This window comes from Portunus trituberculatus, chromosome 41 (assembly GCF_017591435.1).
Source record: "Portunus trituberculatus isolate SZX2019 chromosome 41, ASM1759143v1, whole genome shotgun sequence".
Lineage (NCBI taxonomy): Eukaryota > Metazoa > Arthropoda > Malacostraca > Decapoda > Portunidae > Portunus > Portunus trituberculatus.
Window position 1 is genome coordinate 41,210,282 of NC_059295.1, and position 22,363 is coordinate 41,232,644.

Here is a 22,363-nt window from a genome sequence, read left to right on the forward strand (position 1 = left end):
GCCAACCTTCACCACTATCAACACCCAATTTTTTCCTACCACAGGTAGTCTTTTACTTGAATGATTGACCTTTGATTTAAAGTTTCATGTCCTTGTGTCACCTGATTATGTTATTGTTGGTACAATTTTGTTATTCCAAAAGTCTTTTTGTGTCTATGTTCATGTTATGGAAATGGGTAAAAGTAATAGAAGACCTACATGGGAATATAAAATGGGAGAAGAGATTATAATAAAAAGAAGAGAAGAGAAAGACCTGGGAGTAATTATACAAGACACAACCTCTATTGGTTTAAGGACACTGACTGATGATACTATGGAAAAGGATTTCTCGGGTTTCAGGGATGAACGAGGTAATATGAGAAGGCTTATTAATGTAGAAAGAGAATTAAGATATATGAAGGTGATGACTTCTCATGGACAAACAAGACCGACTGCTAACGGAGAACACAGCTCTGAAATTGAGAGTAGCTGAATGTGAGAAAGTCAGTGCAATAAACCAGGAATTGAAAGAGGAGATTCTGGAAATAAGGAAGCAAAATGACGTTCTAAAAACCACATGCCAAAATCATGAAAGCTAAAGTGCAGGACGGGGTTACAGACAGGACAGAAGGTGGTCTAGGTGATAACAAGTTGAAAAAACTAAGAAATGAATGGAAACAGGAGCAAGAAGAGGAAAAAGTCAAATTTTCAGAAGTGGTAAGGAGACAATTTCAGGAGATCAAGGAGAAGGAATATTTGGTGCGGGATGCAGTGGACAAGAAAAAAAGCTTCGTGATTTATGGGATGAGGGAAAAGAAAAATCCAAATAAATTCACAAGAGAACGTGAAGAAAGGGAAATGGCCAAAACTGTTATCAAAAGAGTACAAGACAGCACACAAAAATCTGACCAGGAGGTGGAGGAAGTGATTAGGCTAGGAAGGCACAGTGAAGGGGGTAGGAGACCAATGAAGGTGAAAATGAGATCTCAAGTGGCTGTAGAGGAAATTATGGCTAGTAAAGGGAAGCTGCCCGATGATGATGATCACAAGGAAATATGGATAAAAGGAAATATGAACTTAGAGGAAAGGGAAAAGGAGAAAGTGCTAAGAAGTGAAGCTAAGGAAAAAAAACGAGAAAAGGACAGAGATAGAGAAGAAGAATTTTTACTGGAGGGTTCTGGATATGAGACTAAAGAAGTGGTACCTAAGGAAAAAAGAGGAGGTCGTGGAGGAGGCAATAAATTAAGAGTGAGTTATACTAACATAGATGGGTTGTTATCAAGCATATTGAAAGTTAGGGATTATTTGAAAGAGAAAAGCCAGATGTAATGTGCATCGTTGAAACAAAACTGAAAAAGAGATCCATGTCAACTTTAAAGAGGAGGATATAATACCTGGAGGAGGGACAGGAAGGATAAAGGGGGAGGAGGAGTGCTAATAATGGTTCGTGATAATATATGTGTGGAGGATGTGCAATATGGTGAGGACAAAGTGGAAGTAATGGGAGTAACAATCAGAACAGAAGATTTGAAGAAAAGAAAATTATAGTTACATATGTTCCACCAAAGACTAATACATGGGGATCAGAAGAGCATAAAGATATGCAAAGAGAGGTGATAAAGTGCCTAGATAACATGATAAGAAGAGATAGAAGAATACTCTTAGTTGGAGACTTTAACTGTAAAAAATAAACTGGAGAGATGGAAGTAATGGATAATGCTGGGCAGTGGAGTGAGAAAGTGTTACAGTTGACTATGGTTAATACAATGGACCAGTGGGTGGAGGAGTCAACAAGGTACAGGGGAAGAAGAACCATCGTTGCTTGACCTAGTTTTCACAAAGAAACCAGAGTCCCTCCAATCATACAATACCTTAGTCCAATGGGGAAAAGTGATCATGTGACATTAGAGATGCAAATGCAGGAGGAAGATGAGATAAGTTACAGAGAGGACTATAAAGGAGAGAGATTAAATTATGCAAGAGCAGATTTTGAAAAATTAAGGATTTATTTTGCTGATATTGAGTGGAGTAATATTATGTGCAGGAAGACTGTACAAGAGAAATATGATATATTCTTACAGAAATACAATGAAGGAGTAAAAAAGTTTGTTCCTGTTTATAGAGTTCAGAAAAAATACATGCTTGGTACAATGCTAGATGCATACAAGCAAAAAGGCAAAAGATAAAGCGTGGAAGAAACTCTTAAAGCAGGAAATGACTATAATAGTCGGCAGTACAAAGATACTAGAAATGAATATATTAGAGTAAGGAGAGAGGAAGAAAGAAAGTTTGAGAAAGATGTAGTGGATAAAAGCAAAGATGAACCCAAACTTTTCTACAAGTTTATAAATGGCAAAACAAAGAATAAGGAAACAATTGAAAAATAATTAAAGAAGGAAGACATACCAAACAGAGAAGGAAATGTGTGAAATAATGAATGAGAGCTTCAAAACGGTATTCACTGCAGAAGATGATTTCACAGAACCTAATAGGACATTGGATTGCCAAGGATTACAGGAGATTGCAGTGCACAAAGAGGATATTGGAAGATTACTGGATAAGTTGGAAGTCAGAAAAGCAATGGGGCCAGATGGTGTATCAGGCTGGGTGTTAAAAGAATGTAAAGAGCAATTACTGGATCCAATTTGGGAAATAATTAAAAGTTCAATAAATGAAGGGAAAGTTCCACTAGAGTGGAAGAGAGCCAACGTAATACCGATATTTAAAGGAGGAAAGGCAACTGAACCACTAAACTACAGACCAGTGTCACTTACAAGTGTCGTAGGGAAGTTATGTGAAATAATTATCAAAGAAAAATGGGTTAAATTTCTAGAAGAGGAGCAAGTCATATCGAACAGACAATTTGGGTTCAGGACAGGGCGGTCATGTGTATCAAACTTATTAAGCTTCTACTCAGAGTTATTGCAGGACTTGAAAACAGAGATGGATGGGTAGACACAGTATACCTGGACATTAAAAGGCTTTTGATAAAGTCCTCATGGAAGACTTCTTTGGAAACTAGAGAACATAGGAGGACTGCGTGGAACCTTGCTCGAATGGACAAGAGATTATTTGAAGGATAGGAAATGAGAACTGTGATCAGAGATACATACTCATCTTGGGGTAAAGTAACTAGCGGAGTGCCACAAGGGTCAGTGTTAGCCCCCATTATGTTTCAAGTTTATGTAAACGACATTCACATTGGGATAAACAGTTATATAAATTTATTCGCTGATGATGCAAAGTTGCTAAGAGTTATCAAAACCAGAGAGGACTGTCTGCTGTTGCAGGAAGATTTAAACAAGATCTATGAATGGAGCAAGAAGTGGAAATTGGAGTTTAATGCCAAGAAATGCCACATAATGGAACTAGGAAAGAGTAAGAGAAGACCAGTATGGAACTATTTGATGGGAGAGGAGCAAATAATGAAGACTAAAGAGGAAAAAGATCTTGGAGTGATCATACAAGAAAATCTGAGCCCTGATAAACACATAAGCAAGATATTTGGACTATCATATAAGATGTTGACTAATATAAGAGTGGCATTTCATTACATGGATAAAGATATGATGAAAAAATCATCACAAGCATGATACGCCCAAGGCTGGAATATGCAGCAGTGGTATGGTCTCCGAGCTCTAAAAAGGATATAAGAAAATTGGAAAGGATACAGAAGATTGCTACAAAGATGGTGCCGGAATTAAAGGACCTCACATATGAAGAACGACTGAAGGAAATGGGACTGCCAACCTTACAAGATAGAAGAGAACGGGGACCTAATAACAATGTATAAGATAGTAAATGATATTGAAAAGATAGACAAAGAAGACCTGGTGCTGTTGACGGAAGAAGATGGAAGGACAAGAGGACATGAAAAGAAGATCAGGATAAGGCAGTGTGTGAAAGATATTTTGAAAATACAGTTTTCCACACAGAACAGTGGAAAAATGGAATGCATTGGATAATGGAATTGTTACAGCACATAGTGTGCATAACTTTAAAGAAAAACTAGATAAATGGAGATATGGAGACAGGACACTATGAGCCCCACTCAAACCCTGTACAATACAACTAGGTAAATAAGAATGCAGGAACAACTGGCAGAAAAAGTTTGTGAAGTAATTGATGCCTCATTAAGGGAAGGTGTAGTGCCCCAAGACTGGAAAAGAGCTAACATTGTCCCAATCTATAAATCAGGTAACAAGAGAGACCCATTGAACTATAGACCAGTGTCACTTACAAGTGTGGTAGCTAAGATGTGTGAGAGGGTGGTGAAGAATAGATGGACAGACTTCTTGGAGAAAATGACATACTTTGTGAGTGTCAATTTGGTTTTAGAAAAGGGCGTTCATGCACGACAAACCTGATATGTTACTATTCGAGGGTGATAGATGTAATACAGGAAAGAGATGGTTGGGCTGATGGAATATATCTGGATTTAAAAAAGGCCTTTGATAAGGTACCACACCAGAGACTGATCTGGAAACTTGAAATGGTAGGAGGAGTGCATGGCAGTTTACTAAAATGGATGGAAGACTTTTGGTAGGAAGAGAAATGAGAACAATAATTAAGGACAGACCATCAGAATGGGGCTTGGTGGAGAGTGGAGTTCCACAGGGATCAGTGTTGGCACCAGTAATGTTCGCAGTCTACATAAATGACATGGTGGATGGGGTGTCCAGTTATGTGAGCCTATTTGCAGACGATGCAAAATTGTTAAGAAAAGTGAGATGTGACAAAGATTGCGAACTACTCCAGGAAGACTTGGACAGAATATGGAAATGGAGCTGTACATGGCAAATGGAGTTCAACACGACAAAATGCAAGAAATTAGAGTTTGGCAAGAGTGAAAGAAGAATCAGGAGTATGTACAAGATAGGAAATGAAGACATAAAACCAGTCATGAAGAAAAAGACCTTGGGGTGACAATTACCAATGACCTATCGCCAGAGAGACATATAAACAAAATAATTGGAGAAGTATTGAACTTATTGAGGAACATAAGAGTGGCGTCAGATATTTAGATGAAGAAATGATGAAGAAAATAATTACTGCAATGATAAGACCGAGGCTTGAATATGCAACAATACAGTGGGCTCGAACTTAAAGAAACACATAAGAAACTAGAGAAAGTACAGAGGGCTGCAACAAAAATGGTGCCTGACTTAAGAGATTTGACTTATGAGGACAGACTGAAAAGAATGCAACTTCCAACCCTGGAAAACAGAAGAGAGAGGGGAGACCTGATAGCAATATACAGAGTGATGATTGGCATGGAAAAATGGATAGGGAAGATCTGTGTATGTGGAATGAAAGAATGTCGAGAGGGCATGGAAAAAACTAAAGATGGCCACTTATAGGAGAGATGTGAAAAATATAGCTTCCTCATAGAAGGGTGGAAGCATGGAATAGTTTAGACGTGGAAGTGGTCAACGCAAGGAATATTCATGATTTTAAGAAAAAGCTGGACATTAATAGATATGGAGACGGGACAACACGAGCATAGCTCTTTTCCCGTATGTTACAATTAGGTAAATACAATTAGGTAAATACACACACACACACACACACACACACACACACACACACACACACACACACACACACACACACACTCAAATGAGATTATTGAAAAACCTCTGGGATTATGGCAGCTAGGAGATTGGAGCAAGGCAAGGGAATCTTCTGGATTTAAGGAGGCGAGAGTCAACATGAAAAGGATTATCACAATGGATGGAAAAATTAGTCTTGAAGGAGATGATTGCAGGGATTTTTGAAGAACAGGATCAGCTGATCATGGATAACCTAGAGCTGAGAGAGATATATATGAAAAGTTACAGAGTACAGTTAGAATGAATAATAACATGAAGAAAACTCTAGACAAAATAAAAAGGGAAAACAGCACCCTTAGGGGCAAATGTGTGAATTATAAAGTAGACTACGAGGACTTGAATATAGGCTATCACTAATGTGGAAACCGAAAAGGGGATAAGCGAAACAAAACTAGAGGAATGGAAGAAGGTCTGGAAAAAAGAATAATAAGAAGAAAAGAAGTGAATTTTGCTGAAGTAGTTAAGCAACAAATAATGTAGAAAACAAAGGACACATATGTGATCAAAGAAAGGGAAGAATTAGTGAAGAGATATTGTGAACAAAAAGAAGTGTATAGTTATGCATGAACTAAAAGAAAAAAGAATCCAATGAAATTTGTGCGGGAGAAAAGAAAGAGATGCCAGAGCAAATTATCTAAGTGGTTCATGATGAAGAACAGTGTCTTGAGAAAGAAATACAAGAAATATTCATACTTGGTAATTAGAGTGAGGGAACCGAAACACCACTGAAAGTTAAAATGAGATTGCAAGCAGAGGTAGAAGAAATATTAGGAAGGACTGAAAAGCTGACTGGTAAAACAGAATATAAAAATATTTGGATAAAGAGAGAGATGAATTAGGTAGAAAGGGAAAAAGAGAGAGAACTAAGAAGTGAAGCTAAGGAAAAAAATGAGAGGAGGACAGAGAACGAGAATAAGAAATTTTATAGGAGAGTATATTCAGGAAGGGGAAGGGAAGCATTAAGAGTCATGTATGGATAGATTTATATCAGGAAGTTTGGAAGTGAGAGATTATATACTGGAAAAAGGACTGGATATGGCATGTATAACAGAAGCAAAGTTATGTGAAAACGTCCAAGTGAATTTTAAGAGGCAGGGGTATGATGTATGGAGGAGAGACGGAAAGGGAGGAGGAGTATTGATAATGACTCAAGAGGATATATACATGGAGGAGGTACAGTACGGAGATGGACTGGCAGAGATTTTAAGCATAACAATTAGAACGGGGGAAGGGGGGAGGAGTATCATAGTAACATAATGTGCCACTGAAGACTAATACATGGAAACGGTGTACATAAAGAAATGCAAAGGGAAATGCTAAACTGCCTGGACAACATGCTAAGGAAGGACAGAAGAGTGCTACTTGTGGGAGATTTAAACTGCAAACATGTAAATTGGGAAAAAATGAAAGCTAACACTCACGCTGGTCGTTGGGGAGAAAGTGTTACAATTGGCCATGGTAAACACATTGGACTATTGGGTGAAGGACTATACAAAATATGGAGGGGAAGAAGAACCATCTATGCTGGATTTGGTATAAAAAAAAAAAAAAAAAAAAAAAAAAAAAAAAAATGGAGCCTTATCTACCCATCAAATTTCATAGCTCAATGGGGGAAAAGGTGATCATGTGGTCCTAGAAATTGATTTAGAGGTTCAGGAAATTTTGAAATGCAAAGAGGGACACAAAAAGATGGAATAACACTGTCAAATTTTGGAGGATTAAGAAGTTATTTTGGTAGCACTGAGTGCAAGAAAATTTTGCAAGGCAAGACAATTCAAGAAGAGTATAAAACATTCCTAGACAAGTACAATGAGAGAGCAAAAAGATATGTTCCCAAATACAGAATAAAAGAGAGCAAACACACATGATATAACGCTTTATGTGCAAAAGCTAAAAAGTGTAAGGATGCAGCTTTGAAAAAATTAAGGAAGCAATGGAATGAAGTAAACAAGAAGCAGTATAAAGAGGCACAAAACAAATACATCAGGACAAGATGGGTGGAGGAGAGAAATTTTTAAAAGGATTTAGTGAATAGATGTGAAGGGAAATCCAAGCTTTTATATAAGTACTATATAAATAAAAACATGACAAACAGAGACCATCACTAAGTTAATTAAGGGAAACAGGATGAAAGAAACACTGGAAGAAATGAGTGAACTTATAAATGAGAGCTTTAAATCAATATTTAATGAAGAGGGAGAGTTCATAGAGCCAAGCAACCAAGAGACACAGGAAGGATTAAGAAATGTTGTGGTGCAAAAACAGACAATTAAAGAATTACTAGAAAAGGTGGATGTAAGAAGGGCAATGGGACTAGATGAAGTGTCAGGATGGACACTGAGAGAATGTAGAGAACAACTGGTAGACCTAATTTGAGATGTGATAAAGAGCTCATTCATGGAAGGGAAAGTAACAAGGGAATGGAAAAGAGTAAATATAGTCCCAATATACAAAGGAGGGAAAAGAACGAAGCCCTTGAATTATAGGCCTGTGTCTATGATTAGTGTTGTGGGAAAGCTTGGTGAAATTATGATTAAAGAAAAATGGCTGGATTATCTAGAGGAAAATTAAATCAGAAACAACTCCCAATTTGGATTTAGAAAAGGAAAATCATGTATAACATATCTACTAAGCTTCTATACAGGTACAAGGGAGATACATGGGAAGACACAGTATATTTAGATATCAAAAAGGCTTTTGACAGAGTACCACATAGAAAACCCCTATGGAAAATAGAACATATAGGAGGAGTACAGGGAAGTACCTTAAGCTGGATGAGGGACTACTTAACAGAAAGAGAAATGAGTACAATGTTAAAAGACACCCCATCAAGTTGGAGCACAGTAATCAATGGCGTATCACAGGGGTCAATGCTGGCACTAATAATGTTTGAAATATACATTAATGACATACAGGAGAACCTGAGTAGTTACATAAATTTGTTTGCTGATAATGCAAAACTCTTGAGAGTAATAAGGGACAATGAGGATTGTATGGTATTGCAGAGAGATATTGATAAGATCTAGGAATGAAGCCAAAAGTGGAAATTAGAACTTAACCCATTCAGTACCATGACGCGTTTCCATGTACATTCTGGTTACTCTTTGGTGATTCTATACAGCTTAAGAAATTAATGTAGAGGATTAAAATAGTGAAGACTGAGGCCATTAATCTTCAGATCTCCATAGACCCTTACTAATGTCAATAATATGGTCTAATCATACACATATCTCAGGGTAAAAATGCGTCACAGTACTGAAAGAGTTAATGCCAAAAAATGTCATGTAATGGAAATAGGTAAAAGTTATAGAAGATCTATGTGGGAAGGCAAAATGGGAGAAGAGGTTATAATGAAAAAGAAGAAAGAGAAGGACCTGGGAGTGATTATACAAGACACTCTGACCCTCAAAAAACACATAAATGTGTTATTTGTTTCAACAAACAAGATACTATCAAATATCAAGGTGGCATTTAACTATATGTGTAGTGTCGGAGATAATAATATCAAGTTTTTAGTCATTACAATCATAGCTGTAAGTGTAGCGACACACGTGATCATGAGACATGCAGACATACAGACGCGTCCCAGAGGAAGAGATATTAGCCAGTCATGAATTAAAAGCATTAAACTTACTCTCTATGTAATCAGAAGTTTAACAAATTTTTTACTCCAGTAAGTAAAGGGAGAACTGAACTGTTCAGGAAAGTGTTTTTCAGTAATGTAATCTCCTTAGTAATGGTAATCAAAATCACTTTTAGTTACTCCACACCAATCCTAGTATGGCGACTGACAATGCTTGGGAGGGGGAGGAAGCAGGGCCCACTAGGGGGCTTTGAGTGTGAGAAACAGCGTGAAAGGCACTTCTCACATCAGTGCAGCTCTTCTCTCCGTCTGATGTAGGTTAGTCGCATACTTGCTCATTAAATTTTAACGTAATTTTTATATAAAACATATTACATATATATAGACAGTGGAGATTCAATACTCGAACTTTTCAATACTCGAACACAAAAGTTTGATTTAATACTCAAAAATATACCTGATAGTCGAACGTCCACACCTGTGGTTGTAAACAAAGGCTCCTTGGTGTCCCCTCTCCCCTTTGCCATTTGTGACTTGTGCTGCTGCTGTCATCAGAATAACATTCTCCTGCATTGTATCTATAGTTTTTCATTTATAAACTTACATTAACACCAAAGGCTTTATTAGCTGTGAAAATATCTGGTACTCAAACGGCAGCAAATTTGGTAGTATACAAAACTCTGTCATCTCCCTTCTCGCAGCTGCCACTGTACTGTTCTGATGCCGTATTACTGGTAATACGGAAAGTTTGTATTACCGTATCAGCGGCATACAGGTATTACTGTAATACCGGTATACCGGATGGTGGTGCACATTACTAGTTCTAGTGCAGTCTTGAGATAAACAACAATCTTCTGTGTTCTGTCGATAATGTTTCATTTAGAAACTTTTGATGATACCAAAGAGGCTTATTAGTGAGAGTGCAAGTATTAGTGGTGCACAACAGTGACAGCACTCCATTAGTGGATTCACAGGAATCACACCAGGAGAAAAGTTACAAAAGATGTTTTCATGGATGGTGACTCATCCTCCAGCGACCTCCCACCTCCTCCCCTCCTCTTCTAAGTTATTCATCACCAGCCTTCACTTACAGTAAGTACAAAACAAAATTGTAAAAAAAATACATTGAAATTTTTATAAACTTGAGGTTTTGCTAAGATTGGAATGAATTACTTGATTTATGGGCATCAATAGTTGAACTTTTTAATATTCAAACAGCCATTTGGAACAAATTAAGTTCGAGTATTGAGTCTCCACTGTATGTATATATATATATATATATATATATATATATATATATATATATATATATATATATATATATATATATATATATATATATATATATATATATATATATATATATATATATATATATATATATATATATATATATATATATATATATATATATATATATATATATATATATATATATATATATATATATATATATATATATATATATATATATATATATATATATATATATAAATTGTTTAATCAGTGCGGCTCTTCTCTCTGTCTGATGCAGATATGGCTACTCTGCATATGTGCCTGGTCCACGTGTGTGTGCTTGTTAGGCTAGCTTAGTGTAGTGAGTGATGGTATTGCATTGGTGGTGGTGTTAAGGACAGTGGAGGGGGATAGCGTCACAACTTGGTACACGTCTCCAAAAACAGTGTTTTTTGGGGGGGCCTTAAAGAGAAGTGAAGTGAGTTTTTTCTTTGACCGTGAGTGGAGTTAAGAACAACCTGTGTTAAGTGTGTCGCCACAAGTCAGCTGTAATTAGGCTGTGTAGTGACTTATATGATGTAATTTTTTTGTGTGTAATTTATTTTTTCAGTGAGTGAAATATCCTCTCTCTGGTGAGCTGGACTGTAAATTAATGAAACATGATCGTGGGGACAGAGTTAATTTAATATCATTCCATTTATATGTTGTAAAGTGTGTGATTTTGTTCAGTGGTAATCTTTTTAAATCTATAACCCTGTGCCTTGATAACAGCTACTGTTACCATTAGTTAAAAATAAAGCTTCAAAATTTATTCAAAATTTTAATAATTTTCCCTTTATTCATCATAAGTATTTTTTTTTTATTTATCTTATTTATTTATATTTTTCTCTCCACATTACAAATGGACAAGAGTATGATGAAAAAGATCATAACCATGACGGATTTGAATATGCAGCAGTGGTGTGGTCACCACATATCCAAAAGAACACCAGGAAACTAGAAAGAATCCAAAGAACAGCCACAAAGGTGAAAGGCTAGAAATAAAGGACCTTCCCTATGAAGATAAACTAAACAAAATGGAACTACCAACTTTGAAGGGCAGACAGGAGAGAGGAGATCTAATGACAAAGTACAAGATAGTAAACTGTATGGAAAAGATAGACAAACAAGACCTGGTATCACTGATTGAAGATGGAGATAGATGAACAAGAGCACACTCTAAGATCAGTAAAGGTCAATGTCTGAGAAACATTAAAAAGTTTAATTTTCACACATAGGTCAGTGGACATCTGGAATAGCTTGACTGATGAGATTGTAACATCAGAAAGTATGCATAAATTTAAGGAAAAGTTAGCCAAAATTAGATACAAAGACAGGTCACTATGAGCCTCGCTCAAACCCTGTAATATACAACTGGGTAAATACACAAACACACACACACACACACACACACACACGCCCGGTAGCTCAGTGGTTAGAGCGCTGGCTTCACAAGCCAGAGGACCGGGGTTCGATTCCCCGGCCGGGTGAAGATATTTGGGTGTGTCTCCTTTCACGTAGCCCTGTTCACCTAGCAGTGAGTAGGTACGGGATGTAAATCGAGGAGTTGTGACCTTGTTGTCCCGGTGTGTGGTGTGTGCCTGGTCTTAGGCCTATCCGAAGATCGGAAATAATGAGCTCTGAGCTCGCTCCTTAGGGTAACGTCTGGCTGTCTCGTCAGAGACTGCAGCAGATCAAACAGTGAAACACACACACACACACACACACACACACACACACACATTTCTACAAAATGCTTTCACTTTATCAGAAACTTTCTACATATACAGCAGAGATTTAATACTGAAACTTAATTCATTCCAAATGGCTGTTTGAGTATGAAAAAGTTCAACTACTGATGCCTATAAATCAGGCAATTCATTCTAACCTTAGCAAAACCTTAAGTTTACAAAAATTTCAATGTAAATTCTTTTATAATTTTTATTTGTACTTACCGTAAGTAAAGGCTGCAGATGGATAACGTAGAAGAGGAGGGGAGAAGGGTAGGGAGGAGGAGAAAGGTTATTTGTATGAAGATGAGTCACCATTCGTGAAAACCTCTGGTAACTCTACTAGTGTTGGGCTGTGGCTCACTAACTCTTGCACTCTCACTAGATTCCTTATTTTCACCAATAATAAGCCTCTTTGGTGCCATTATAAGATTCTAAATGGAAAACTACAAACACAGGAAAATATTTTTGTTGGGAAAATTGGCAGTACTGGGGAGGGAGAGGCCAGGAGCCTTTGTTTACATATTAACAACCATGTGTGTGGACGTTCGAGTACCAAGTCAAACTTTTGCATTCAAGTATTGAAAAGTTTGACTTCAAAGATGTTCGAGTATTGAGTCTTCACTGTACTTTAAACATTTAACATATCGCAAATCATCTTCTTTTCCACTCTGAACTCATGAGAGAAAAATTGGGAATATCTTACACATAAAAAAATTAGATAACTTACACAGATAAGACATTTTCTTTGATGGAGAAAACTTTTGAAGATTCACTCCTCTTTGGTTCTTTGTCCACTTGCAGGCTATTGCGTACCACTTCAGCTTCTCTTTGAGAACTGTATGGTACGTCAATCTTACTGAGACACTGTTAAGGATTATACAATACACAATAATTTGAGATTTGTGCCAGCTTTACTACAATAAGAATATTCATAAATACTATACTGGCATATCTAAATCTTTTTTAGACCTGTAATATATAAAAGTCAATAATACAACAAATTTACGTGTTCTTTACTTGGGTTCTAGCACTGTATTTCCCACTACTATATATATGTAGCAAATGATGCGAAGATTAAGAACTATTTAACTACTTTAGTAAGTCTGATAAATTACTGCCTATTGGAAAAAGAGGAAAAGAAAAGAAGTGCACATAGACATAGGAAGAAAATACCATGGTATGAATAGAAATGCATACAAACACCAACTGAGTTGAAAAAAGGATACACCACTGCTGGTGATTGATTAGTTTTAGTCACCACAACATCCATAGTATCTGATACATCATTGTCTTCCATGAGTATGTATCAAAATGTTGTACCTTTACAAACTAAATCTTGTAAACTTATTCAGCTGTAAATGGTGTTCTGAAAAAGAAAAAAGAAAATAAATAAATAAAAAAAAAAAATAATAAACAATGATAATCAAATTACACTCTGCTAAACAAAAAGCATGAACCACCTTGCAACTTCTGGTTATTCCTAAAACTGAAAAAGACAATGAAAGGGAAGCGATTTGACACCACTGAAGACATCAAATGTAACACGACAGAACACTTGAAGTTGTTGAAGAAACAGGACTTCCAGGTAACTTTCTGAGTGGCAGGAACAGTGGAACAAGTGTGTATATGTGGAAAGAGAGTACCTTGAAGGATATTAGTGACAAAACATACTAATGTTCACAATTTAATAAATATTCACACATTTACCAAACTTTTTGATCATGCCTTGTATATATATATATATATATATATATATATATATATATATATATATATATATATATATATATATATATATATCTATCTATCTATCTATCTATCTATCTATATATATATATATATATATATATATATATATATATATATATATATATATATAGAGAGAGAGAGAGAGAGAGAGAGAGAGAGAGAGATATATATATATATATATATATATATATATATATATATATATATATATATATATATATATATATATATATATATATATATATATATATATATATATATATATATATATATATATATATATATATATATATATATATATCTATCTCTCTCTCTCTCTCTCTCTCTCTCTCTCTCTCTCTCTCTCTCTCTCTATATATATATATATATATATATATATATATATATATATATATATATATATATATATATATATATATATATATATATATATATATATATATATATATATATATATATATATATATATATATATCCAGTGGTACCTTGAGATACAAATTTGTTTCGTTCTGCGACGGAGCTCATATCCCAAAATGCTAATTTCTCAAAAAAAAATTTCTTGTTGAAATAAATTGAAATGCCATTAATCCATTCCAGCCTCCTCAAAATGAACACCTAAATCTTTTTTACACGTTTTTAGGTAAGAAAAAGGTATTTATAAATATCAATTATTGTATAGAAACATAATAAAACATAACAAAAGAGAATATAAATAGATCGACTACTTTTATAAAGTATATTTATCTCGGGAAGTTATCTACTGCATCCCCACCCTCACCTGTGTCTGTTTATCAGCTGGAGTGTAAAAATATAGCAACCCAGAGAAGACTGGTTGCTCTCTTAATCACAGAAGAGCCCTTGACAATCCTGTAAATATTATTCTTAGAATAAATGAAATTTTCAGTAGGAGAGAGAGAGAGAGAGAGAGAGAGAGAGAGAGAGAGAGAGAGAGAGAGAGAGAGAGAGAGAGAGAGAGAGAGAGAGAGAGAGAGAGAGAGAGAGAGTGAGTTTTCTCGCCTCTCTCGTGTCTGTGAATAATATCCAACTTCACTTCGAGTAAGAGACCTCCTGGTCTTCTTAGCAACGCTAGGCGACATTGCAGGGTGTTTTGGTGGTAAGTTGAGTGCGGGAAGACAAGCTGCTGCTGACGCTGTTATTGTTTTGAACAGGGGAAGTGAGTGGTGCGTGTGTTTTCCACAAAAAGTGCTGGTGTATTCAAAAGCCTATCGACTTGTGTGATATGGCAGAGCTTTCAAACTTGGAAAAAATTACCTGGATAAAACTTCGTTAAAGCGAGTTTGGTGTTTGTTAAATGAGCAGATGGTAGTAAATTGAAACCTTCATTGTAGTGAAATTTCGTTGTGTGAACCTTCGTTATGCGGGGGTTGCCTGTGTGTGTGTGTGTGTGTGTGTGTGTGTGTGTGTGTGTATATATATATATATATATATATATACACACGGGGGTTGCATATATATATATATATATATATATATATATATATATATATATATATATATATAACCCCGCTTAACCCCGAAGGTTCACACAACGAAATTTCGCTACAACGAAGGTTTCATTTACTACCATCTGCTCGTTTAACGAACACCAAACTAAGCTTTAACGAAGTTTTATCCAGGTAATTTTTTTCCAAATTTGAAAGCCCCACCATATCACGCAAGCTGACAGGCTTTTGAATACACCAGGAGCTGCTGGTACTAAGGCCTGCCTCAGGAAAAATCCTGGAACACCTATAGAATAAAGATCAAGATCAAGATCAAGCCTCTCGTGGACAACACGCGCAACACTCACTCCCCAGTCAAAACATAACAGCCTCAGCAGCAGCTTGTCTTCCCTAGCTCAACTTACCACCAAAACGGCCTGCAATTGGCCTAGTGTTCGTAAGAAGACCAGGAAGTCTCTTACTCTCCAAATGAAGCTAGATATTATTCATAGACATGAGATAGGCCAGAAAACTATAGCAGTGCTGGCCACTATCTTGACTCCATATTATACTGTCTCTATTTTCAAGTCAGCAGACTCTATTAAGAAGGCTGGTGAGACCGTATCTTCCTTGCAAGCTAAAAGAACCACCTGAACTCTTGACTCTACAATGGATAAAATGGAAAGCCTTGTGGAAATGTGGTACATAAGTTTTGTATGCAGTACAATGATGCGCACTTTGTTTACATTCCACAGGTTGCCGGTTAGTGTCTTTCCCGTTTCACTCTTCCTCCCTTCATAAAGTTAAGATCATCAACATTATAAAGTTACATACATACATACATTAGTGTACATTATAATGACTTAAATTAAACTACCTAAATGTTTAACTTCATAATTCTTACTTTCATTAAACCTTTTACTGTACTATGATGCACTCTCGCTTTGCTTACTCTCAATGGAAGTTCAAATCAGGGGTTAAACTTGTTATTATTGGTTCGCTTAACGAAGTTTCGCTTAACGAAGTGTTTTTTAGGAACGTAACCCTAATATATATATATATATATATATATATATATATATATATATATATATATATATATATATATATATATATACACTCAACCCTCGATTTGCCGGACCTCCATTTGCCGGATTTCGGATTTGCCGGACAAGAGTCTGTGCAAACTACCGCGCCAGACAAAGTTCGCAAATATATATATATATATATATATATATATATATATATATATATATATATATATATATATATATATATATATAAATATATATAAACACGGGATTCCGGTAAATCACACAGGCAAAGCCCCAGGTGATATATATATATATATATATATATATATATATATATATATATATATATATATATATATATATATATATATATATATATATATCACTTGGTTGAGTGCAGATCCATCAAAGCATAATACACAGAGGGTGAAGAAAATTTGCAGTAAGGCTGAAATGGTTTTACTGCAATTTTTCTCCATCCCCCAAACCCTCTCTCTCTCTCTCTCTCTCTCTCTCTCTCTGTATATATATATATATATATATATATATATATATATATATATATATATATATATATATATATATATATATATATGTGTATTGACCTAGTTGTATTGTACAGGGTTCGAGCTAAGCTCATAGTGTCCTGTCTTCATGTCTCCATTTATCCAATTTTTCTTTAAAGCTATGCACATTATGTGGTATAACAACTTCATCACTCAATATATTCCACTTTTCAACCGTTCTATGTGGAAAATTGTATTTTCCAATATCCTTCACACACTGCCTCTTCCAAATCTTCTTTGCATGTCCTCTTGTCCTTCCAGCACCATGTCTTCCTTGTCTATCTTTTCAATGCCAATTATTATTTTACACATTGTTATTAGATCTCCTTGTTCTCTTCTATCATGTAAGGTTGGCAGTCCAATTTCCTTCAGCCTTTCTTCATATGTTAGGTCCTTTAGTTATGGCACCATCTTTGTAGCCATCTTCTGGATCCATTCTAATCTTCTTATATCCCTTTTCAAGCTTGGTGACTACACCACTGCTGCATCTTCCAACTTAAGACATATATATCATGCTCGTAATAATTTTTTTCATCATATCTTTGTCCAAGTGTTGAAATGCCACTCTAATATTAGTCAACATTTTATATGATGATCCAAATATCTTACTTATGTGTTTTTCGGGGTTCAGTGCGTACGTGTTTGTATGTGTATTCATATACACGGGTATATAAGTAAGTTTTTTAATTAAAAATAAAGATTTCAATCTTTATAATTTTCTTCTGAAACTTAACAATTAATTTCATAAAAGGATAATGAGTTCTACATGATACAAAAGATAAGGACTTAAGAAAGAACAAATTTTCTTTTTTCAGAGAGCTGACACGACTATTTCAGGTAGAGAATTCCAGATGTTGATGACCCATAATGAGAAGAAACGACTTCTAATGTCAGTGGAGTGATGAGGCACTAAGATCTTCAAACTGTGGCCCCTTGTTCTACTCAAAGTAGCACTAGAAAAGAGACCATTTAGTTGAGGACTCAAATCACTCAGAATCTTCCATACTTGAATCAAATCAGCTCTCAGCAATCTACCTTAATAGGGAGGTGGTAGCATAGTGGATAAAGTGGTGAGCGTGGGATCGGGCAGACGTCCACGCGTAGGTTCGAATCCCACCACGTACAGCCTTAAAACACTTTGCCATTGTCGAGTGGATTAAAGTTACCTACATATCACCATGATACCCAGGTTCTAGGTGGTTACACTCAAGATGAGCTTGGGCAGTGATATGGGCCCAAATATGGGTACCACTATAAATAAAATTGCCTGCGCCACTAATGGGCGGAAGCTGAACAGCGCTTCCCATACACTCTTCAAGTGTACCTACAGGCGTTATAGGCCTTACCGTAAAAAAAAAAAAAAAAAAAAAAAAAATTCAGTCTATCATTTTTCTGAGTATGGTAGATGACCAAAACCTTCAACCTTTTTACTCCACCTCCTCTAAACAAATTCTAACATGTGTACATCACCCAAGAAGCCAGTATTCCAAACAACACTACCAAAATCAATAATAGGCCGAACATGTGTGACAAAAATCTGATTACATGAGGCCCGGCGTGCCAAACAATCGTAACCCGAAAATCCTACTTTTGAATAAAACGCGCTTAAAGTTAAACACTGATTACGCACCTAAGATTGGTCAGAAAATGTAAGTACTATACATGAAATGAAAGGTCTATGGTAGTTCTGTTTAGTTATTTAGGTTTTGATAGAAAATCAGAATATTTCTGGTTTATTAACATTGGGTTAATTAAACCCCACTCAGTAGCAGTAATTTTCTTTTTCTTAAAACATTTCTAAGTTATTATCTTAAGAGTACTTGTTTTAATTTGGAATATGTGAAGGTTTCATGATGATAGCTGTAAAAGTAAATTTTTAACTATTTTTTTTTGAGCAAAATAAATAAATATTAATCCTTACGAGTTAAAGGGCTAGTCTGACACACACGTGTCAAGGGGGGGGTGGAGAGAGAGAGAGAGAGAGAGAGAGAGAGAGAGAGAGAGAGAGAGAGAGAGAGAGAGAGAGAGAGAGAGAGAGAGAGAGAGAGTGAGCGTAAACATAGCTGTCATTGGCTGAGGCGTGGCGTGGGAGTGACGTCACAGCCGTAAGCGCTACTGATTGTGTCATGCACGTCAGGCAGCAACAGCTGGGCTGGGAAGGTTACTATTCTTTGGCACAGAATTGAGCGGGTATCTCGCTACTTTTTTTCACATGTTTTCGCTCGACTTTGCACCTTGCTGTAGGTACCTAGAAGGTCGGATTTGGCTTGGCCGGCATCACCATATGACTTTTACACCCCTCTACTCCATGGAGCAGCCGTTATCTCAAAATCTCAAATTTCAGGGTTACGATTGTTTGGCACGCGGGGCCTCACATGAAAGAAGGTGATCAGCATAAGGTGTCTCTTAAAATGTTGCTGGCAACACCATTAGCTTTGTAGCAAATTTCATGGATATGAAGGTGGAATTTCAATGAGGAGTTGACTAGAATGCCTAGGTCTGGAACAGAATCTTTGTGAGGAATGGGATGATTTCCTAGGAGGCAGACATGGTGAGAAGCTGGAATGTGTCTTGAGAAATGTATACAAGCACATTCGTTGATGGAAAGGGAAAGACCCCAAGATAGACTTCTTTGCTATAGCAACAAGACATCATTTTGTAAAGATATAATAGCATCACAAGCATTTGATTTCTTTGATGGAACGGCAAGATACAGTTTGAGATCATCAGCAAACAAAACTGATTTGCAATTAAGATGAGCGGTGACGTGGCTAATATAGATCAGAAACAATAGGGAACCAAGGAATGAACCCTGAGGAACACAACTAGGAACATCAGATACATGACTAGAGGAGTGATGAACAACAACTTTCATTTTTTGACTATTAAGAAAATCACAGATCTAGCCATGCAGAGGATTTCTGATACCAATTTGAAATAATTTTGATAATACTCGTAAGACCTGGTAGTTTACAACATCAAAGGCCTTACTGTAATAAAAAAGTATAACATCCACATCCGAGTCTTGGTCAAGATGAAAACTAACATAATCATAGGTAAGAAGTTGATCAGAAACAGAAAATCCAGAATGAAAACCAAATTGAGATACAAAAAGCAAGTTATTACTGTCCAGGTAACCATAAAGTTGAGAGGTAATGAGCCTTTCAAGAATCTTAGAACAGACAGAGGTTAGACTTATAGGCCTGTAGTTTGAAGGACTGGAATGTGAGCCCCTTTTAAAAACAGCCATAATGTTAGCAAATTTCCAGACAGATGGAACCTTCATAAAAGAAATGCTTTTGCAAAAGATTAGATACAAAGGATAAGATAAGGCAGGGGCACACTTTCTGAACACAATACAGGGGAAGCCATCAGGACCATAACTAGGAAATAATTTAATCTTATTTAAAGCCACCATAACATCACTTACTGTGAATTCCTTGAAAACAAAAAGAAAGTCAGCTATTTGATGGGGATGAGGATCTGGCAGTGATCCCTGGACAAACACCGATGAGAAAACACTGTACCAAGCAGTCTGCCATATTAATACAGTCCTCTACCCAAGACCCATCAACCAGAAGAGGGCCAACTGTAGGGGGATTGATCTTCTTCCTTAAGTAACCATGAAACCTCCGAATATCACCAGAGGCAGCTAAGGAACGCTCATAATTAATAATTGCAAGGTTAACATAATTTTTATGTTGAATATTCAGATCCCTAAAAAAGAAACCAGCTCCTCACAGTTAAAGGGGAATGTCGACCATGTGAGCTTCTTAAAAGCTTATAGTTGTGCCAAGCTACTCCCTGTCTCCTCTGGAGGTCCTTAGATATAGATTTGGCTCATGGTGGTCTTCTAGATCTATCAAAATATGACTGGACTAGAACAAACACAATGAAGGCATCCATTAGAATCTCAGTGGACTTAGCGTTACACTGTTCTACATTGTGACCACCACTAAATAAGGAATCCTAGTCAACATATTGCAACTGGGGAAAACTGCAACAAAACCAGTCAAAATGATCAGGAGGGGTAGCAGAAGAGGAGGTAGATGAAAACGTTAGTGTAAAAAGAATACCTACATGGTCACAGCCTGGAGGTGGAGCAATGCTGTCAAGTCTAGATACACGATCATGATTGGAAGTAAGAACCAAGTCTAGAATGTTACCAGAACTAAGAAAAGTAGAAAATTTAACCCATTGTATGAGGCCAAGGGAAACAAAGAGTTCAGCAAATAAGTGACTGATTAAGGAGCTACTAACTGGAACAGGACCTGACCAATCAATAAATGGTAAATTGAATTCACCCATCAACACTACATTTTTATCAAAACAAAAAGAAGATAAATAAGATACTAGTTCAACATTTTCTAAGTGGGAGTAACTGGGGGTCTATAAACCACAAGTGGAAGAAAAACTGCTAGGGTATTAGGATGGTCTTTAAAAACTTTACCCACTTTAATGTTGTCCTTGACTTAAAGACCAACCCCATGCTTGGAGATTTCCGAGGGTGAATAATTTCTAAAAAAGTAATACCCTGATATATTCACAACAGAAGACTTAATTTCATGGGTAAGCCATGTTTCATAAACACCCAAAATCCCTACACCATAGGAAACAGTGGCAAGCATCAGAAAAGGAACCTTATTCACTAAACAATTTAAATTTAAAAGCAGAAAAACAATATAGGAAACAAGAGAAGACTGAAACACCTACTTTCCTGCCTCCAGGTCTGCAATCTTTATTCTGACACTCCCGCCTGGAGTACCTAATAAAGGGGAATTAGAAACCGTAGGGGCAGAGTTAGGGGGATGAGGAGATAGGGTCTGCCCAACACTTCTAACTGCACCATCACCAGAACTCTGCAGACCCACATTATTGTTCATACCAGAGCTAGAGATGCATAACCCCTAGCCGAGCCATAACCTGAGCCAGGGTTCCTGTCGCCACCAGTCATTCTCAGACCACCAGGTGCAGCGGCACTCTTTTCTCGAAGCTCCTGTCTCTGCTTATAGGTCAAATCCCTACTAATAAACACAGATGAGAATTGTGAACTAGCCAAGTTACTACTCTGAGAGCAACTCAGATCTATGGAGAGAGAGAGAGAGAGAGAGAGAGAGAGAGAGAGAGAGAGAGATTATCTAAGACTAAGAAGTATTATCTAAATTCTAAAACCTCATTGCTTACAAGCTACAGCGGGCAGGCACCTGGGACCATGAGGTGACACACAGATGCACGACTCTTGCTCCGAAATCCCAAATAAACAATAATAACTACGAGCTTAAAGTATAATGCTATTCTACAAAATAGTGTGTGCGCCATGCACACAAAAATATATTATATTATTTTATTCACACAAGGAAATGATGGGTAGTTATTTATTTGATTTGGAA

General features: G+C 36.4%; 1 protein-coding gene and 1 non-coding gene across 4 annotated transcripts in view; one reads left to right on the plus strand and one right to left on the minus strand.

Moving 5' to 3' along the window:
• The window catches only part of LOC123516447, a 23,849-nt gene extending 1,588 nt beyond the window's left edge, over positions 1 to 22,261 (minus strand). For 2 of the 3 annotated variants that reach the window (XM_045275742.1, XM_045275740.1), the window contains exons 1-3: positions 22,158 to 22,261; positions 13,409 to 13,548; positions 12,910 to 13,038 (exon numbers count right to left, since the gene is read on the minus strand). In XM_045275742.1, coding sequence (XP_045131677.1) covers positions 12,910 to 13,038; positions 13,409 to 13,479 — 200 coding nt within the window. In that variant the 5' untranslated portion in view covers positions 13,480 to 13,548; positions 22,158 to 22,261. The remainder of the gene's footprint in view (positions 1 to 12,909; positions 13,039 to 13,408; positions 13,549 to 22,157) is intronic. The other variant, XM_045275741.1, reaches the window with a different exon arrangement.
• Trnav-cac lies at positions 11,867 to 11,940 on the plus strand. Its single transcript has one exon. It is a non-coding gene; the product is annotated as a tRNA-Val (tRNA).
• Positions 22,262 to 22,363: the final 102 nt, after the last annotated feature.